The following is a 20,744-nucleotide window of genomic DNA, read 5'->3' as shown; positions in this document are numbered from 1 at the left end:
CCCCTTCTCCTCCTCTCCTTCCCGTCGGGCCGCCACTTCTCGACGGCGGCCGCCACCCTACTCCGTCGCCCCAGATCCCCGCCTCGGCCTCGCACTATCCGCCGGCGGGAAGCTCCTATGCTGCCGCCCCAGACTGTCCGCCCCTTCTCCTCCTCTCCTTCCTGTCAGGCCGCCACTTCCAAGATTTGCAGCTCGTTTTTGTTTTCATATTAGACATAAACTATTAGAAATAATCCAGTGTTTGCAATTCATCAATCATTTCAATCTAGGGACGTTTGAGACATTTCAACACACAACTCATACAACAATTATATGCTAGAATCACACAAAAGAATTGGACATACAATTCTGTGGTCAGACGAATCTACGGACAGTTTTCCAAAATTATGATTCTAAAGAATTATGAGGTGAAAAAAACCGACCATAGTGTGTGGGAAAAAAAGAACTTAAGCGAGAGCTGCAACTTGTGTCGCTTAAGGCGAAAAATTGTCGCTGCGCGTGTTGAGCGGCTAAGCAAACATCAGAAAGGTAGCAGTAAGGGCTCAACGGCGGAAGAGGCCCATCAGTACCATAAGCTAAAAAGAAGCCCATGAAATAATAATCCATGGGGCCTCGTTGTCGACCCACGCAATGCGGCGGAGGTTCCCTCAAGAAGAGAAAAAGAAAAATGCACTGCGGCGGAGGGGTTCACTTTCTGCCGTCGCCGGCGACCGGACGCAAGCGCCTGCAGCAGTGCGAAATCCCTGGGCAGGACACTGGGCCAGCAACCCACGCGCGCCTTCCTCAGCGGCCGGCACGTCGGCGGCTGCTCGCGGGAGGCTAGGGTGGCGGATGACGGCGCTCGGTCTTCCTCTCAGGTCTCAGCCATGGCGGCGATGCCTGTCGAATCAGCGGCGAGCCGCAACTGTGGAGGAGCGCTCCCGTCGGCTGTGGTCATGTGCTCCTTGACCCATCTCTCCTCGGTTCCTATTTCAAGGTGCATCCTGTTTGATTTCTTCTAAATCTCCGATTCGGTTTGTGAATTTGGTACTAAGTACAGTAGTACTCCTTAGATATCCCTTACTCAGGTTGTCTCACTTCGTAATTATATCATTTCCTGAGCCTGGTAGTCATCTCAAGGATCATGTGTGTGTGCCTGACTGTCTTAGCCCCCATATGATGATGTTATAACTTGAAAATGCCTTAGTCGGCAACTAATGCTCTCTGTGACTGATTTTGGGCATCCAACTGCCGAATGCTTTCTAAGAAATTTCAACCACATTTTCTGTGGATGATAATTATTTTTGCCATGGGGAGTGGTGGGGGGAATCTATGGACGATGACTTTTTTTCCAGGGAAAATCTATGAGTGATGATTGATGAGTGAAGTATTGGTCCAAGTAAACTGACTGTGTGTGCTAGGTCCCACTCCTAGTCAAACTTAGTGGATGAAAACTGCATGTCGGCACAACCCTAAAATCAGCTGTCACCATCTTTCGTCCCTCTAAGGTCTAGCCACTACAGCCCAACCTAAGTGTATATAAATCAGCTGTCACCATCTTTCGTCCCTCCAAGTGTATGCAGTCATCTGTATGAGGATTTCCTCACCACTTGGTATGTCATTTGGCGTTTATTTATAAATAAAGTGGGATGAAAGCCTGTTTCGAGGTATCTTAAGAATGCTTTGAAATATTATTTTCGACAAGATTTTCTGTGGATGATGATTATCTTTTGGTGGGGAATCTGTTGATGATGATCGAAAGTCTTGGTCCAAGTAAACTGACTGACTGTGAGTGCGAGGTTGCACTCCTAGTCAAATTTAGCTGACGAGTACAACAGTCAAATCACTCATCATCTTTCCCTCTAAGGCTAGCCACTACAGCCCAGCCTAAGTGTTTGTATATATGTACGCAGTCAGGGGAAGGGAAAGCACATTACCAGAGATATGGGTACTACTATATGCTTCCCATGGGGATCATTGCCTCTGGTCACATTTCTGTTATTACAGACCATGGTTCAGTTGTCCTCTGCCTGCTCCATGGAGGAGAGGGCTGTGCTGATGGACATCCGGTCTTCCCTGAGGAGAGCACACTCCATGGTTTCGCCTGATCTATGGGGGCACGATGATGATGAATGCTGCTCGTGGAAGACTGTGACATGCAACAATAGCACCCGACGAGTGACCCATCTCGACCTTTCCCTTATATATGCACCAACAGATGCTGGTTATTATTGGTATTTAAACTTGTCGGTGTTTTCTGCATTCCACGAGCTTCAGTCCCTAGATCTATCATTCAATTACGGCTGCTCGCTAAGCTTCGAAGGTTGCGTTTGGGCTACAAACTCTCTCTGAGAACAATACACATGTGTTGTCATTTCTTATTCTTATAGCTGTAACAAAAACACATGCAGGGTTAGTTGGACTACCCAGGCTTCGTTATCTTGACCTCAGTGGCATTGCGTTGGGAGGGGGTTTCCTGGAATTTATCGGGGCATTTGTTTCACTGGAAGTCTTAGCTCTCAACCTTAACAACCTGACCGGGGCTCTTCCAGAGGCAGGTGTAGAAGTGTACTGCTTATAGTAGGTACTGAGATCAAGGTTGACATTTCATATATCCTTAACCTTCTTGCATCCCTACTCCTTTGCAGCTTTCAATAATCTTCGAAACTTGCGAGAACTGAATATGTCTATGAGTGGCCTCAGCGGAAACCTCCCGGCATCGCTATTTGCACTTCCTCACCTAAAGATTTTAGATCTCTCAAACAATATCTTTGATGGGTATATTCCAATAAGTTCGTCCTCGCGGCCAATTTCCCTTGAAGTCTTAGATCTCAGCAGTAATCACCTCACTGGAATTCTCCCGATTACAGGTAAACTAAAAGGAATTTACTTATATTCCAAAAAGGAACTTCATGACTTCATGTTTCATACTTTCTGTTCATGGCACCTGTAATAATTATACTACTTGCATGCATCACAGCCTTTAAGAACATCAGAAACTTGAATTTGGGTGGCAACCTATTCAGTGGATTTCTCCCTGTGTCAATACTTGGACTTCCTTATCTGAAGTTCCTAGATCTCTCATCAAATCATTTTGAGGGAGGTTTCCCTATTAATTTTTCTTTGGAGCAAATTCCACTTGAAGTCCTACATTTTGATGGTAATAACATGAGTGGAGCTCTTCCGACTGAAGGAGGTAAATAATGAGCATTTTCTGCTTATATCATTGAAAAAGGTTTCCACTGTTTCTAATTGTTGTGTGATTTTCCTATATTCACAGCATTTGAAAATCTCCGGAACCTACGGCAGTTGTATTTGAGTAACAACCAATTCAGCGGAAACATTCCAACATTCGCATTTCAAAATCTCCGGAACCTACGGCAGTTGTATTTGAGTCACAACCAATTCAGCGGAAACATTCCAACATTCGCATTTCAAAATCTCCAGAACCTGCGAGAATTGTCTTTGAGTTCCAATCAATTAATTGGAAACATTCCATCATTATTGTTTTCTCTACCACATATTGAACTGTTGAATCTCTCATCAAACTTCTTCAGCGGACCAATTCCTATAAATCAATCTTCGAATCTTTCACTGTCACTTAAGAGTCTTCGATTGTCGCAGAACAAATTGAGTGGTAGATTTTCTTTCATTTGGCTTGCAGACCTCATAAAACTAGAAGAGATAGACCTTTCAGGCAATGCTAACCTAGTTGTCCATGTAAACATTCCTGAATGGACACCTCCTTTCCAACTGAAACAATTATTGCTCTCTGGTTGTGATCTTGACAAGAGCATTATTGCGGAACCACATTTTTTAGACACACAACATCATTTGGAGGTGCTTGATTTGTCCAATAATAACTTGTCAGCTAGCATGCCGAATTGGTTGTTTACAAAGGAAGCAACACTACATGAACTATATCTTGGAAATAACTCGCTAACTGGATCGCTAGACCCAATATGGCACACCCAGTCTTTTCTCCAGGTTATCAACTTACACATGAACCATGTCACAGGACAGCTGCCAGCCAACATCAGTTTAATGTTTCCAAGGTTGCTGATTCTGGATTTTTCTAGTAACAACTTCTTTGGCCACATACCTACTTCATTGTGCGAGATCAATTGCATGACGCTTTTAGACCTATCAAACAACAAATTTTCTGGTGAAGTTCCAGCTTGTGTGTTCACTAATTATCCCATTCTACTGAGCTTAAAGGTCTCAAACAACAAGCTTGGTGGTCTGATTTTTGGTGGAATGAATAACCTGTCCATTATGTCGGAACTGTACCTGGATGGTAACAAATTCGAAGGGGCGGTGCGTTGTGATCTGTCAGGAGGGACTTTAATGGTTATTGATTTGCATGACAACGAGTTATCTGGCAAACTTGATACGTCATTGTGGAATATGTCTTCCTTGAAAGTCCTGAATCTTGCTGGCAATCGTATAACTGGCAAAATTCATCCACAAATTTGCGGCTTTACCAGACTTGAACTTTTAGATATATCCAGCAACAACCTCACAGGGTCCGTACCAAACTGTAGCTGCATGTTGCTCCATTTCCTTAACCTGTCTGGGAATTCCTTATCTAGCCATATCTCTTATCCCTTCTTCAACACATCAAGTCTGATTGCTTTGGATATCAGAAACAATCAGTTTGCAGGCAACCTTGATTGGGTACGTTCTCTTGATAACATTAGGCTTCTTTCCTTGGGCGGAAATAAGTTTGAAGGGCAGGTCACTACAAACTTATGTGAACTCCAGCACTTGAGGATAATTGACTTGTCTCATAACAAGCTTTCAGGTTCACTACCCTCATGTATTGGTAGTTTCTTTTTCAAAGGTGACAGGGGCGATCAAATTTTCCAGGTAGCATTAACGAGTTTACCATACTCACTTGGGCCATATGACAATCCTTATGGCTTGAAAGGCTTTAGCTTTACTACCAAAGGGAATATGTACACATATGGTCGAAGTTTCTTCGTTTCGATGTCCGGCATCGACCTATCTGCGAATATGCTGCATGGAGAAATTCCTTGGGAGCTAGGAAATATGAGCCATATCAAATCCCTTAACCTGTCATACAATTTTTTTGTTGGCCCTATCCCGACGACCTTTGGCGGCATGGAGGAGATAGAAAGTTTGGACCTCTCACACAATGAGCTGAGTGGACCTATACCTTGGCAGCTAGCACGGTTATGTTCATTGGGGGTGTTCTCTGTGGCATACAACAACTTGTCAGGATGCATACCAAACTCTGGTCAGCTTGGCTCATTCGGCATGGACAGCTACCTAGCCAACACCGACCTTCACAAGATTACACATGGGAACATGTGCGCTCCCGGTCCAGATCCCATGGCGGAGGAAGATGTGGGTGAGACCTCTGGTGACCCAATCCTATACATGGTCATGGCTGCCGGGTTTATTTTGGCATTTTGGGCCACTGTTGCTTTTTCATTATTCCATCCATACGGGAGGTCTGTAATGTTCAAGCTGTAGTCGGTCCCAAGGAAAAATCACTAGTCGGGCGGAGGGAGTATATGTGTACGTATACACCAAAAACTTCCTGACGTTTCATTCTTGGTATGTAATATTAACAATAAACAATGGATTTTGTTTGGTTATATTTTGTACACATGATTTTCTGTATTTTCCAAGTGTTCTCTGTAGAATCCAATTTTTTTTCTTATGGAGTATGTATCATAGTGTACCTGATTAGTACAGGTTAGCACTGAGAAAATTACCAGTAAGGAGCATCCTTGCACTTCTCGCACAAAGTCAGAACTGTCTGCTAGTTAACACCATGCCCTTTACATATACAACAAATGCTGGAGGTTCATGCTGAGTCGTTTATCTGCAGGGAATTGTATAGGGTGGTATAGGTTCTTTACAGGAAACAGTAATAACAAGAAGTTTAATTGTCCCTTGTGCTGAAACCTACTCTGTAAAGTACTAGTATAGCTTTTACAAGAAACAGTGATAATAACTGTAAGCACGTGTTCATCTAGATAAAGAGTTATATATTTCTTTGGCCTAATATACAAACATCTTTTTACTTAGACTGGTAGTTCACCAAGTCACTGTAAGTATCCATGTTCATTATGTGCACCCAAAAACTAGCATTTTCTTTCACAACATGTGTGCTATGTCCTATGGCTATTTTGGAAGCCATTTTTTATGCAGGACTGTGATTTGTCTATACAAAATATTCGGTCAATGTTCTCGATTCTAACCTTGATTTTTATTTTTTGTTCATAATAGGCCATGGAGACTGTCGCATTGCATACCAGGTATTTTCTGGTATCACGAGATCAGATGTCAACTGCACAAATTGTGGGTTTTTATCCACAAGTCTTGGATGATACATGATACATCCATATGATTTATCATGCAGATCATGCAGGGGGGTGCGCGTTTGCTCGCCTCCTGCCGTATTACACAAGGAATATGAATTCCCACCGGCAACTGTGATCATGGAGCAAGAAGCATACGACTTATCTTATGTAGCTTAGCCTTTGTGCTTCCTTGGTCACTGAAGTGGCCAGCGACAAGAGATATTACCCTGCTCACGATGTCGCGAACAACGGCGGAGAAGATGACCTCCTTCATGATAAAATTCTACCAATGGGTCTTGGACGTCTGTTTCGGGATAAATTCTGTGGATGTATTATGTATGTGGTCACAGGTCACCATGTTTGACAGATTCTAAAGTTTCATTGAGACGGAAAGTCAAGGTGAAGCACTAACAGTTTCTGAAGTGGAGCGATGACAACATAGGACTCCTGATTTAAGGAGATTCCTTTCACACAACTTTGGGTGATCTGGACGAGCTGCCACTGCCGAGAAGTGCTCATGTAAGTCGTATTCATGCTTGTGCAGTCTCTTCTCGTCTGCTATTTTCAAGCACATCTTGCTACTTCGTTTTTGAATTTGAGATTTCATGTTAGAACTGCAGAGGTCCACTTAGGCACCTTTTCTCCCCCTTGTGTGTGCAGAAGTCTTTGTCTGATGTTTATAGAACTGCAATAGTCTAGTCGTCTGTGACTAATTGGCCGTCCACCTGGTCAGTGCATGTCAATATATTTTCAACAAAATTTTCCATGGTCAATGATTGATGGCTGAAAGTCTGAAGTCTTGGTCCAAGTAAACTGACCAGGTGTGCCAAGTTGGACTTGTATTCCTTGCGCGTCCCTGGCTATAGTTAGTACATGAAGCTAGCGAAAGAATGTTTAAGCCGCTCACCATTCTTCTCTCAGGGTCTATGGATTACAGCCCAACAGTAGTTTATATGTGCACAGACAGGAGAGAAAAAAAGTTTATTATATTATTGAATATGGGTAGCTGCTTCCCATGGGGATCAGTGTCTTTGATACCGTTTCCATTGTTACAGTCCATGCTTCATTTGTCCTTTGGTTGCTTCGTGGAGGAGAGAGCTGCTCTACTGGACATCCAGTCTTCTCTGATAAGAGCTCGCTCGCTGGTTGCGCTTGATTCATGGGGGGAGGATGGTGATGATGGCTGCTCATGGGAGCGTGTGAAATGCAACAATAGCACCCATCGTGTGTCTCATCTCAACCTTTCCTATGTATATGTCACAACAGATGCAGACGGTGATCCTTATTTTGAGGGAACAGACAGTGATCCTTTTTTTCAGAGAACAGACGGCGATCCTTGGTATTTTAACATAGCAGTGTTATCTGCATTCCATTAGCTTGAGTACCTCGACCTATCATACAACCATCCCTGTTTGCTAAGCTTGGAAGGTATGTATGTGCTTGAAATTCTCTTCAATACGTGTGTTGTAGCTTCTTATTCTCATAGTGCTACAAACAAAAATACTTGCAGGGTTGGTTGGACTATCCAAGCTTCGATATCTTGACCTCAGTGACACTACACGGGGAGGGGGTTTCCCGGAATTTATCGAGCGTGTTGCTTCACTGGAAGTCTTAGCTCTCAACTATAACAAAATGAATGAAATTCCTCCAGCCGCAGGTAATATAATTTTTTACAGCTTGAAGTAGGAGTACCAGTATAGAGGTTGCCATTCCATATCCATAATCATCACATGTCTCTACACACTTCGCAGTTGTTAAAAATCTTAGGAACCTGCGACAGTTGAATATGTCCTGGAATAGCTTTGACGGAAACCTCCCAGAATCGCTGTTTTCCCTTCCTTGCCTGAAGATCCCAGATCTATCAGGAAATAACTTTGGTGGGCAGATTCCAATTAGTTCATCCTTGGGACCAATTGCACTTGAAGTGTTAGATCTCAGCATTAATTTCATCAATGGAACTATTCCGGTTACAGGTAAAAAACAAGAAGTTCTTACCTATATTTGAAAAGGACTCCATGTTTATACTTAAGTTTGTGCCACCTGTAATCCTTATACTGCATGCATGCATTGCAGTCTTAAAAAACATCAGGAACTTGAATTTGCGTGGCAACCAATTCAGCGGATCTCTTCCTGTGTCATTATTCACACTTCCTCATCTGAAGTTCCTAGATCTGTCCTTCAACAATTTAGAAGGACGTTTTCCTATTAATTTGACTTCAGAACCAGTTCCACTTGAAGTCTTAAAGCTCGACTCTAATTACATGAGTGGAGCTCTTCCGAGTGAACGAGGTACATCATGAGCATTTCCCACTTATATCACTAAAAGTAATCTTGCCATGATTTCTAATAGTTACATGGTTTTTCCTATGTTTGCAGCATTTCAAAATCTCCAGAACCTACGAGAGTTGTTTTTGAGTTTCAACCAATTCAGCGGAAACATTCCAACATTCTTGTTTTCACTTCCACATATTGAACGTTTAGATCTCTCATCAAACTTATTCAGAGGACCAATTTCAATTAATCCATCTTCAAATCTTTCGTCGTCACTGAAGAGTCTTCGGTTCTACCAAAACAATTTGACTGGTAGGATTTCTTTCATTTGGCTTGGAAACCTCAGAAAACTAGAAGAGATAGACCTTTTAGGCAATGCTAACCTAGCTGTTGATGTCAATATTCCTGGATGGACACCACCATTCCAATTGAAACACTTAGTGCTTTCTGGTTGTGACTTTGAGAAGAACATTATTGAAGAACCACATTTTTTACGCACACAAAGTCATTTAGAGGTACTTGATTTGTCCAACAATAATTTGTCAGGCAGCATGCCAAATTGGTTGTTTACAGAGGAAGCCACACTACGTGAACTACGTCTTGGAAATAACTCGCTAACTGGATCCATAGATCCAATATGGCATACACAACCTTTTTTGCAGAGTATCGACATACACATGAACCATGCCACAGGACAGCTGCCGGCCAACATCGGCTCATTGTTTCCAAGATTGTCTATTCTCGATGTTTCTAGTAACAACATCGTTGGGCACATACCAACGTCATTGTGTGAGATCAGACACATGAGTATTTTACATCTATCAAACAACAAGCTTTCTGGGGAAGTTCCAGCTTGTGTGTTCACTAATTATTCCTTGCTACTGACATTGAAGCTCTCAAACAACAAGCTAGGTGGTCAGCTTTTTGGTGGGGTAAACAGTATGTACAACAATATAAAGGAATTGTACCTGGATAACAACAAATTCGGAGGTACAATACCCCAGAATCTGTCAGGAGAAAGTCTAATGTTCATGGATTTGCATGATAACGAGCTCTCTGGCAAACTTGGTACTGTTTCCAGAATTACACAAGGGAACATGTGTGCTGCACCTGATCCCGTCGCACATGAAGACGTGGGAGAGACGCTCAGTGACCCAACCCTGTATGCTGTCACGGTTGCTTCATTCGTATTGGGATTTTGGGCCATTGTTGGGTTCTCATTTTGCCATCCGTATGGGAGGTCTGTAATGCTCAAGCTGCAGTTCACCCCAAAGAAGAATAGCTAGTCGTGTATCATGTATGTACTTTATGTGCAAGTATACATCCAGGAACCTCCTCAATTTCATTCTAGTTATTTTTTCTCGAAAAGGAGGCATCGCCCCGGCCTCTGCATCGAGTGATGCATGCAGCCATTTATTAAGTACTGGAATAATCCAACAGAAGTACAAAGTAGATCGAAAAACTGCGAAAAGAAATTACAAGGTGACCAACGCCAAAACCGACGATATAAATAGGCGTAGTTGACTAACTCCCTATTCTATCAGCATGTCGCCATCTATATCGGCTGAAGATAGCCTGAGCTACCATCTCCCATCGGGCACACCCAGTAACCAAAGGCTCCTTGGTTTCCACAGGAGTGAGTAAGGACCACATGCGGATCAAGGCGGTAGCCCTGAAGGTGACCTGCAAAAAATTAATACATTGTTGTCTGTTAAAAACTAGGTAATTTCTGCAGTTCCATATAGCCCACAAAAGTGCAGAGGTTCCAACTCGAATTAGTTTGGCGAAAGAAACATTAACCCCGTCCAGCCACGTCCCAAATAACATGTTAATGCTGGTAGGCGGGGGAATGTTAAAAGTAATATGGATTGAGCGCCATAAGATTTTAGCCATAGGGCAGTCCAGAAAGAGGTGCTTAATTGTTTCATACGTCTGATAAAAGTTATATCTTCGATTTCCTTTCCAATTTCGCTTGGTCAAGTTATCCTTAGTTAAAACAACTCCTTTGTGGACAATGTCTTAGATTTCATTCTAGTTATGTAATACTATAAGCAATGTATTATGTGTGGTTATATATTGTAAGCATAATTTATAAATTCTGCATTTTCCAAATATCTGTAAAACCTGATTGTTATTTTTCTTATGCAGCATATATCAGAGTGTACTTGATTAGTATGGACTAGCACTGAGAAAATTAGCAGTACCTTGCAATTGACATCTAAAGTCAGAATTATCTGCTAACACACAGGTTGTTTACATATACAGCAAATGCTGGAGGCTCATGCTAAAGTCTTTTATCTGCAGGTTTATATAAGGTGGTATAGCTTTTACGAGAAACGGTAATAAGAAGTTTAATTGTCACTTGTGCTGAAACCCCTTCTGTGAAGTACTACTACCTCTGACCCATAATATATGTACAGCTTTTACAAGAAACAATAATAACAACTGTAAGCATCTATTCATCTGGATCAATAATTGTACCAGTCTTCAGCCTAATACACATACATCTTTTTACTTAGACGGTAGGTCACCAAATCACTGCAAGCATATTCTTTTTTTTTTTGCGGGAATGCAAATATATTCATTATGTGCCCTAAAGAGCTAGTATTATTTGACTTCTTTCACAACATGTGTGCTACGTCCTGTGGCTATTTTGGAAGCCATTTTTTATGCAGGACTGGGATTTGTCTTTACAAAATACTCGGTCAATGTTGTTGGTTCTGACCTTGATTTCTAGTTTTGTTCATAATAATAGACGATGGAGACTGTTGCATTGCACATCGGGTGTTTTCTGGTATCCTGAGATCAGATGTCATTGCCATCTGCATAAATTGTGGTCTCCCATCCATCCACAAGTTTCGGATGCTGGATATAGCAGTTATCTTAGTATTAGAAATCATAAACATTTTTCAAATTTATGAATACTTTGACAAAAATTTGAACATTTTATAAATTTAAAAACATTTTTTGAATTCATGAACATTTCATACTATTTGCAAACATTTTTAAAATATTGTGAACATTTTTAAAACTATTTTCTTGAAATGGCAAACATTTCTAGAATGGACGAACATTGTTTTAGAAATTGGTGGAAACTTTTTTAAAATTCATGAACAATTTTGCGATTTAAAACTTTTTTATTTAACAAATATTTTTTGAAATGCATGATCATTTTTGAATTAGCGAATATTTTAGAATGAATAACCTATATTGTAAGTCACGAACAGTTTTTTTTAGTATATTTTTCCATTCATGAACATTTTTTGAATTGGCAAAAAATTGTTCAATTTTATTAATATTTTTAATACACAAACTTTTTAAAAGATCATGAACATTTTTTGTGCTTTGCAACAGGAGATCAAACAATAACACACGTCTCTAATATGATAAGCATTCTCATGACTCTTCACAAGTCTACGCCCTCTATTTTAACATCACAACTAATGGTCATTTGGCATGGTGAGCTTCAACAACATGTCGAACAAGAAATCAACTGAGCCTAGGGGTTTTCATGATGTCAATTTGGAACATGAGATGTGGTCCCGAGTCAACATAGTTCAGCTTATTAGCCCAGTCTAATTTAAATTTAAATTTGAAGTAATAATATTATTAATAAATTTGGACCTGATGTCATGAGTTAAATTCAAAGTAAATGGAAAGAAATAATATTATGAACAAATTTAATAGTAACGGTAGCATCAAGTAGATTAACCTGGAGTAACGGTGGTAGCAAGCAAAACATGCTTCTTTGTGTTAGGCGAAATCATGATTGATATATGGTCGAGACCTCCCCCCCCCCCCCCCCCCCCCCCCCAATCCAACATTGTTCAACTGCTTCAGATTAGTGGGTGTTCACATGCAATGGCGGTGGCTGACCCACTGTGCACAACGATGTGTAGACGTACGCTTCTGCACGTACAAGTATAACACTAAGCTAGCTAGTAGTTTTTTTCTTTACAAAAGTTCGAAAGCTAGCTAGGAATTTTAACTGCGTGTAAGTAAACATCTTCTATGACACCAACAATGTATTTTGTGAGGGCATCAAACTATCCTATCTAGTAAATTTGAATGGTTAGGAAACATATATAATAGACATGTTTAAAATACCACCTATAAGAAAAGGTATTATATTTTGGATAATAGATACTTGGAATCCACAACAACCACAATAAGATTCACCTACGGCTTATGCAGCTACAGTGATGGTACCTCACTACCGCCGGCCGACGAATACCAAAGGACACATGTATGTATCGGGGGGTAACAGTAGCCACGGAAGGACGCCGTCATCACTCGTACAAGCATGCCACTGACGATCATGCCATCGTAGTACATTCTATACTAGCCTACTTTAGTGTATATTTCATCAATCAGAACCTCCGACAAGGCCTCCCTTGACACTATATGATATTTATTAAGGAAAACAATGGCCCATACAAAAGAAGGGCGAACTTGATACAGAACGATTTGTAAAAATTAAAATTACACCGTACATCTCTTTGGCCCCTCCGATTGTTCAAAGACCACCGAAGATTGAAAAATACTCCCTTCGTCCTAAAATTCTTGTCTTAGATTTATCTAGATATGAATGTATCTAGTCATATTTTAGTATTTAGATACATTCATTTATAGACAAAACTAAGACAACAATTTTGGGACGGAGGGAGTACATCAGAAAGAGAGTAAGGGAAGGAGTGCATACAAAGGTCGTGGCCACACAAGTCATTGAAAGCCGCAATAACCACATGCTGCTGCAGCAACGAGACAGTTTCGGTCTATATTACTAGTAGGGAAGCTGGAAAACTGCACGCGTGTCAGTGGTAGTGCCTCCACCGATCTCAGCATTGGTAAGATATCCATACTTGCTATGAGTAGAGCTGCCAGTTGCATATTTATCAAGCTTCTCATTGATATAGCGCCAGTTGGGAGGGAAGTGCCCTTGCTCACCGAGTTCGGTGTACACCTGCCCACGCATATAAAATGTAAGAATATGCACTGGTAGTGTATAAGATATACGCCATGTTTTTCAGTTGAGAAATATATATACTAAGTAAATTCAACTGGATTTAGTTTATTTTACAAGTTTAATTCCAAAGAATGGAGATGCATGCAGACCGTGTTGCCACCAAAGAAGGGGATGCACCAAGAGAAGAGCCAGTCACACGAGCTGGTGCCGGAGGGGAGCTTGGTGCGATACACAACGGCACCCTCTGAACCATGCAAAGCTGCAGTACTGTGGACGTGAAGAAATGCCCCCCATTGCCCATTCTGAATCTGTGACGGGTAGGGTGTCTCGTAGACAAGGCCGTGCCAATCGTAGTAGTCAGAAAAGTTCAAAGTGGTACCGGTGGCATTGTAGATGAGGCATTTGGCAGTTATTCCATTACCGTACCTAGTAGCGTACATAGCAAAGAAAAAAAAATATAAGTTTTGCATTGCAACAGGAAGCAGATATTATTCATAATACACACAAACAAACCGACGGACGGACCGACCTGTCCTTGAGGTTGTCGAGGAACTTTTGTGCGTCAACATCCTTGCCACCGGCGTTGATCATCTTCATGGCATAGTCTGCCACATCCTTTTGGGTAACGGGCTCCTTGTACTCTCCGGTGGCTGTTACCGTCTCTTCTGAAATGACGGTACCAAACACTCCAGAGGCCATTTTGATTGATTTGTTTCTTTGCTTTCCTACTGGTTTCGATCGTTGTGGCTGGCTGTGGCTGGCTGTGAGGATATGAATCTGTTATGGGAACTTACTAGTAGTAGTATTTATGCATGCTGCGCATCCTCATCGTCTAGGGTGTCTAGTCTACCACGTGAGACCCATATTGCAACGCAAGCACGTGAAGCACGTAGCACTCGCTGTGCTACGGTCCATCCACATCCGCATCGATCGGCATCAACTTGGGGTCGGTCAAAAAGAAAAGACAACTGGCCGTACTTACTTATCTCCCCTCTTCTCCTTCCCCTTCTCCATCAACTTGCTCTGCTCGAATAACAAACTCATGCCATGCATCCTAATTAACACATGTCTGGCACCACTGTCCAACCGGCGAATTTTTGTCCAAAAAGACCCCCTATCGAGTGGGATTGTCAAAAGAGACTACCTGCGAGTGCAAACGAGAAAAAAGACCCCCACCCCGGGTGGCGGCAGGCGCGCCAGGCGGCACGTGGCACCTGCCGCCACCGCACGAGGCGGCCGTGGGGCTGCCGCCACCACCCCTGGCGGCCGGGGCCTGCCGTCACCGGCAGAGGCGGCCAGTGCCGGAACCCGTTCCCGCCCACTCCTGTCCGTAACGGACAAAGCCGGGTGGGCCCTGCCACCTCGGGAGCAGGCGGCCAGGCCACTGTTTCCGCGCGGCCGACACTGTTGCTGATTGCGCTGATTTCCGCGCGGCCAGATTCCCAGGCTTATTTCCCGCTCGCACCGACGAAACAGTGGGAATTTTTCCCGCTCTCCACCGACGAAACAGTGCGAAACTTCTTCTTTATAAGAGAACCGCGTCGCTGCCTCCTCTCTCACTCTCTTCTCCTGCCGTTGCCTCCCGTGTCTCTTCTCTTTCTCACTCTCTTCTCTTTCTCACTCTCTTCTCTTTCTCACAAGAGCTACTCCGTATGAATGTTTATGTGGCGATTTAGGACGGTTTAAAGTTAGATTTTGAAGACGTTGTAGTTGAAGAAAAGATAGATCAAGGTAAGAACTTTCCATATCTGTTGGTTGTGTTTGCATGCATGATGTATTTATTTTGTTTGATTAGTTTTTAAGTATGTGTTTTCTTTTGTCTTAGGGAGCGTATTATCACTTTTGTGGAACTATTTTGAAGACGTTGTAGTTGAAGAAAAGATAGATCAAGGTAAGAGCTTTCCATTTCCGTTGGTCGTGTTTGCATGCATGATGTTTTTATTTTGTTTGATTGGTTTCTAAGTATGTGTTTTCTTTTGTCTTAGGGAGCGTATTATCACTTTTGTGGAACTATTTTGTCATGCGATATGAACTACTAAGTTGAAGATCAAGGTATGAGACTTTGTTCATATTTGTGTTCATGTGATAATAAGTCGACTATGTTCATATATTACCGATGATTTGTTCGTGTTTGCATGCAACTGGTATTTAGAAAGGAGCCCGAAAAATGCCTATGTAACTAGCATTTTTGTAAAAAACATGTAATAATATGTTAGCTCCATTAGTATTATTACATGCAAGACGCGTGTGTAATATATTTGTTTATTTGATAATTTGTCAACCCCGTAGAAATATGACTCGTGATATATATATATGCAGTATGTATTTTTAGACTTTTGCTAGCACGGAAATAATTATGTGTGTAATATTTTTGTTCATATGAAAATAGGTGGAATTCGCTGATATTATTCTGGTGATATATTATATTCGGAAGGATATCCTTATTTAAACCAGAGGTATGAATGACATATTGTAATTCATCTTCTATTTATTTTATAGATGTAGTGTCACGATAAATGATACAATATAAATTATTATGCGTAGATTTAATGGATGTTGTTAAATTGTTATATGTAAAAAAGATAAGTAATGGATGTTGTTATTACAATGTAAATCTAAAAATATGATTTTTAATGGACTAACGATGTAAATATGGCTGCTCGTTAGGTACTATGGAAAATTTGTTAGTGTTTTATGGGCACATCGTACGTGAGGGTCCTTCTGGTGTGGATGTGTCTAGGTGCGGGATGACTACGGTTGTAGTGAAAGACATGGTTAATGTAGAGTATGCGGCAGTTAGAAGGTGCATCCGATCGGTGTTTGGTTCAGCGATGAATGAAAAAAAAATGACCCTGGAGGCTTTCGTGGTTGAGGGAGGAAATCGTTGGGTTCTGCGACGGGTTACTGGTGAAAGAGCATGGGCGTCGTACATGGGTTTTGCAAGCAATCTCAATAACTCCATGTATGGACAACCCATGGTTTATGTGGAGTTCATTTCTGCCAGTGATGTCGCCGAGTGCAGTAGCGGTGCCGGTGAGGCCGAGTTGGCCATAACTGTAGCCCCCGACGCCGGCCCATCGGAACCAAGCGGTGGCGAACATATGGCCATAACTGTAGCCCCCGACGCCGGCCCAACGGAACCAACAGGTGGCCAACAAGTGTATGACACGGGATATTGGTCTGCGGTCGTTGACATGAGCGAACATGTCGAGGGATTGCCGGAGGCGCTAGATGATGACGATGATGGTCATTCTTCTGCGTCTTCGGAATCAGATGATGATGAAGTTGTTCCTCCTGAGAATGCGGTCGCTGCAGCAATCAACCTAGAGTTTTTGCAGGTTATGAGCATCACCAATGAATTTCACTCTGTTGCTGGCCTAGACGCGGGGAGTCTGGCCGTTGGACAGATTTTCCCAGATAAGAAATCTGCTAAACAAGCAATACATAGCTATGCAATTGCTATACACAGGCAACATAGAGTGAAGCAGTCTGATAAAAAGGAGTTGAAGCTCATATGCATCCATCGCGAAGCGGGTTGCCGCGGAAGAGTTATTGCTCGCCAGAAGCCTGGGGTATGTCAGCCATGGCATGTCACAAAAATAGAGCAACATGGTTGTGAGCAAACCGGCACTCTTTCAGAGCACCGCAACGTGACTGCAGAATATGTGTCACAGGTGATGCAAACCATTGTGCAGCAAAGTATTAATATTAGTATTAGGGCTTTGCGTGCAACTGCATCTGATCTGATTGGTTTCCCTGTCAGCTATAGCAAGGCTCGTCATGCAAAGGAAAAGATATTTCAGAGGTTGTATGGAACCTATGAGGAGGCGTACTCTTTTGCCCCTAGAATGTTGCATCAGATTTCAGTTGCTAATAGGGGGACTCAAGTTTTCCGGAAAGAACGTCCAAATCCATTGAACCCGGACGAGCAAATCGTGGACCGCTTATTCTGGGCATTCGCCCAGACTATACAAGCATTCAAGCATTGTCGTCCGGTTGTATCGATTGATGGTACATTTCTCACTGGAAAGTACAAGGGCACACTCTTAGTGGCGATGGCAGCTGATGCAAACAATCAACTTCTTCCTATTGCCTATGCACTAGTGGAGAGAGAAAACAAACATAGTTGGCTATGGTTCCTGTGTTGCCTGAAGATGGGTGTCATCAAAGATCGGGAAGGGGTTTGCATCATCTCTGATCGCAACACCGGACTATTAAGCGCGCTTGAGATAATTAAGGCTTCACAAGATCCAGATTGGGGGTGGCCCGATCTGGAGACAAGGTGGTGCATGAGGCATTTGGCAGCTAATTTTTATTCGAAATTCAAAAACAAAGATTGGTTCAAGCTATTCAAGAGGATGTGCATGCAGAAAACTACAGCAAAAATGAATGCTATCTGGGCAGGTATCAATGGTCAGATCGAGCGCGCATCCCTCCCGGCGAGAGAAGACCGGAGGGGTCGTCGAACAGCAATAAATTTGAGCCAGTGGATTAATGAGAATTGTCCCAATTTGTACAAGTGGGCGCAGTCTCATGACACAGGCGCTAGATACGGTATAATGACAAGCAACATGTCCGAGGTGTACAATGGTGTTCTTAAAGGGGTGAGGGCACTACCTATCACAACACTAATTGATGAAACTTGGAACCAGACTGTGTCATACTTTGCAGATAGAGTCACCGTTGCCAAGGCACTAGTTGACTTGAACAAGACCTGGTCTGAGAAGATGCAAAGACATCTTGATGACAAAGCAAAGAAGTCGCAAAGACATGGGTGCAGGCAGGTAGATGCACTTAGGAATAAATGGGAAGTTAGTGTGCGAGCAAAGTTTGTGAAGGGTCACCACAGGGGAGAAAAAAACAAGCTGTGACGCTTGGCGCAACCTCGTGTGAGTGCACTTGCAACAAGCCCAAGCTTCTGGGATATCCTTGTAGTCACGTATTGCGGGCAGCTGCAGATCAACAAATTAGTGTCGAGCCATACGTATCACCATACTTCAACATGCACAATTTGTACAACACTTGGAACGGTGAGTTTTGGGCATGGGGCATTGATACGAGCTACAAGCAATTATGGCCAGAAGGCACCACATGGGTTCCAGATCCCGCATTGATGCGAACTAGCAAGGGACGGCGTCAGTCTAGGCATCATCGCAATGACATGGACCACAACCAGTTGGGAGAACCAAGGCGATGCCGCGTATGTAGGTGTGCTGGTCACCCGCATAGGGAGTGTCCGTATCGTAACAACAACACTGCGTGATATGTAATCATGGTATGTATTCATAATTTAATCGTGATGTAATATTCAGAATATGTATTTTAATTTAATCGTGATGTAATATTCGGAATATGTATTTTAATTTAATCGTGATGTAATATTTGGAATATGTATTTTAATTTAATCGTGATGTAATATTCGGAATATTTATTTTTTTTCATCGTGATTGCAGGTTATGGCTGAAATGCCCCAGCTTTTGAATGGTTATCACGACAACCACCACCGTTGCCAGCTTTTCATAAATCCAAATCATGAAAATCCTCCTCAGACCTTCCGGCTTCGAACTGTAAAGACGCCCTGGTCAATAGAGAATCGGTTCCTTGAACACCTTGAGGCTTATGGACTCCTACATTTTGCGAACATCGCAGCTCGTCGAGGTAGTTTTACTGCCGACCCATCCCTTTTGACATCCCTCGTTGATAGATGGAGACCGGAGACCCACACATTTCACTTTCGATGTGGAGAGCTTGCACCTACTCTAAAAGATGTGTCAATGATCACAGCTTTACCAATTAGAGGTGTGCCAGTGGTACATCCACGAGTTTCTCCTAATTGGCCAGCAGATGTCTCTGCCCGTCTGAGGCTCGAAATGCCCATATCAGATCGTTCTGGTCCGCCTCGAGGTGTCCCACACAGCTGGCTTCGTATTAACTTGGAAATTTTATCTACCCATGCTGATCCTAAGACAACAAAGAGACACTTGTTTGCATATTTGTTGTGGCTCTTCGGTGTGATGTTTCCTAATTCTCACGGGGATGTAGTTTTGCCTGGTCTCATCTATTTTGCCGCAAAGATAGTAGACGAACCCTTACCCCAAAATCCACCATATAGCTTTGGTTCTGCTTTGCTTTCTCACACATACCGAGGGGTGTGTGATGCCACTCAAAAAACGGCATTCACATCTAAAGCTCCATTACTTTGTGTCTCCTACGAGTTTCTACAGTTGTGGTCCTGGGAATACTTACCTGTAGGACGACCGCAGATAGTAGAACCCGCAACCCCGTACAACTATGGTGAGGGTGTTGTAACTATGTCCACTCGGTGGATGCTGGGTCGAAAAAAATGGTCTACTAAAATTGCAAAAAATTGTTACCCCATATACCATGATCAGTTTGAGCTTCTTAACGACTCACTAATAACATGAAACCCGTGGACTGAGGCGCACATTGATATGGTATTTGGTTCGCAACACATGCCAGTGGAATGCGTGAGAGATAGTGCCTTTTGGATGACTCGCTGCAATTTACTCTATCTATGGTTTGTGGAACCGTATAATCCTGACCGTGTCATGAGACAGTTCGGTCTATATCAAGATATTCCACCACCGGTTCCAAGATGTATCGACGAAGAAACTCATAAGTAAGATGTGACCTAGCTAAATAGATATTCCATCAACTATTCTTGAATTTTTTTTGTTATCTATAATTACAGGATGAGCAATATGGGCAGATCTGGTGTGGACTGGAATGCAGAAAACATTGAATGGATAAATCAGTGGAATAATGAAGCTCTACAAAATATAGTGCCTCAGCAACGGTAATTTTACTAATGTTAATTTAATTATGTGCTTATAAAATACAGAATGTGATGTCAATTTAGTAATGTTAATTTATTTATGGAGAACTACGATGCAACTACGACAGAAGCGTACTATAATTGGTATCGCATGAGCACGCGTACTAGACTGACGAGTGAACCACCTACGATGCCAACACATCCAACGCATATGGAATAGTTACAGAGACGGATGGACACATCATCAGCTTACTATCGTGACTCCGCGGTAATAATCAACATCTTGCTATTCAGGTCCATCATTTCATGAACAATTTAACCAACGAACAACGATTTTTTTCAGATTGATATTTGCACCCAAGTACAAGCGATGGCGAGTGAACGAATGCGAGCCCAG

The 20,744-nt window shown here is 42.4% G+C and overlaps 2 protein-coding genes, 1 long non-coding RNA gene and 1 pseudogene across 4 annotated transcripts; 3 read left to right on the top strand and 1 right to left on the bottom strand.

The window, feature by feature from the left end:
• Positions 1 to 632: 632 nt before the first annotated feature.
• LOC123428159 (receptor-like protein 15) lies at positions 633 to 5,628 on the top strand. The gene is made up of 5 exons (XM_045112328.1): positions 633 to 2,302; positions 2,391 to 2,537; positions 2,628 to 2,849; positions 2,960 to 3,175; positions 3,260 to 5,628. Exons 1-5 carry the CDS (start codon positions 1,924 to 1,926, stop codon positions 5,476 to 5,478), a joined length of 3,183 nt encoding a protein of 1,060 aa, XP_044968263.1. The 5' UTR covers positions 633 to 1,923; the 3' UTR covers positions 5,479 to 5,628.
• On the top strand, positions 5,488 to 9,953 carry LOC123428160 (annotated as a pseudogene).
• A 3,415-nt stretch (positions 9,954 to 13,368) lies between these two features.
• LOC123431049 (23 kDa jasmonate-induced protein-like) lies at positions 13,369 to 14,250 on the bottom strand. The gene is made up of 3 exons (XM_045114863.1): positions 14,081 to 14,250; positions 13,701 to 13,977; positions 13,369 to 13,548 (listed from the first exon to the last, which is right to left on the bottom strand). The coding sequence occupies exons 1-3, from the start codon at positions 14,248 to 14,250 to the stop codon at positions 13,369 to 13,371; spliced, it is 627 nt and encodes a 208-aa protein (XP_044970798.1).
• Positions 14,251 to 15,560: 1,310 nt separating this feature from the next.
• Positions 15,561 to 19,465, top strand: LOC123431048. Of its 2 annotated transcripts, none has more exons than XR_006623016.1 (3): positions 15,561 to 15,603; positions 15,941 to 16,007; positions 19,005 to 19,465. It is a non-coding gene; the product is annotated as an uncharacterized LOC123431048 (long non-coding RNA). The 2 variants fall into 2 exon arrangements; XR_006623017.1 differs by lacking the exon at positions 19,005 to 19,465 and adding an exon at positions 16,219 to 16,261.
• Positions 19,466 to 20,744: the final 1,279 nt, after the last annotated feature.

This window comes from Hordeum vulgare, chromosome 2H, assembly GCF_904849725.1.
Source record: "Hordeum vulgare subsp. vulgare chromosome 2H, MorexV3_pseudomolecules_assembly, whole genome shotgun sequence".
Lineage (NCBI taxonomy): Eukaryota > Viridiplantae > Streptophyta > Magnoliopsida > Poales > Poaceae > Hordeum > Hordeum vulgare.
Note: the sequence above shows the minus strand (reverse complement) of the source record. Positions and strands in the feature narration are given on the sequence as shown.

Excerpts from the sequence above, each read along its gene's own strand:
- LOC123428159 (XM_045112328.1), top strand. The coding sequence starts at position 1,924 with ATGGGTACTACTATATGCTTCCCATGGGGATCATTGCCTCTGGTCACA. Across the intron at positions 2,303-2,390 it reads CTGCTCGCTAAGCTTCGAAG|GGTTAGTTGGACTACCCAGG; the intron begins GTTGCGTTTGGG and ends AAACACATGCAG. Across the intron at positions 2,850-2,959 it reads TGGAATTCTCCCGATTACAG|CCTTTAAGAACATCAGAAAC; the intron begins GTAAACTAAAAG and ends CATGCATCACAG.
- LOC123431049 (XM_045114863.1), bottom strand. The coding sequence starts at position 14,250 with ATGGCCTCTGGAGTGTTTGGTACCGTCATTTCAGAAGAGACGGTAACA. Across the intron at positions 13,978-14,080 it reads CTCGACAACCTCAAGGACAG|GTACGGTAATGGAATAACTG; the intron begins GTCGGTCCGTCC and ends GTACGCTACTAG. Across the intron at positions 13,549-13,700 it reads CCTTCTTTGGTGGCAACACG|GTGTACACCGAACTCGGTGA; the intron begins GTCTGCATGCAT and ends ATGCGTGGGCAG.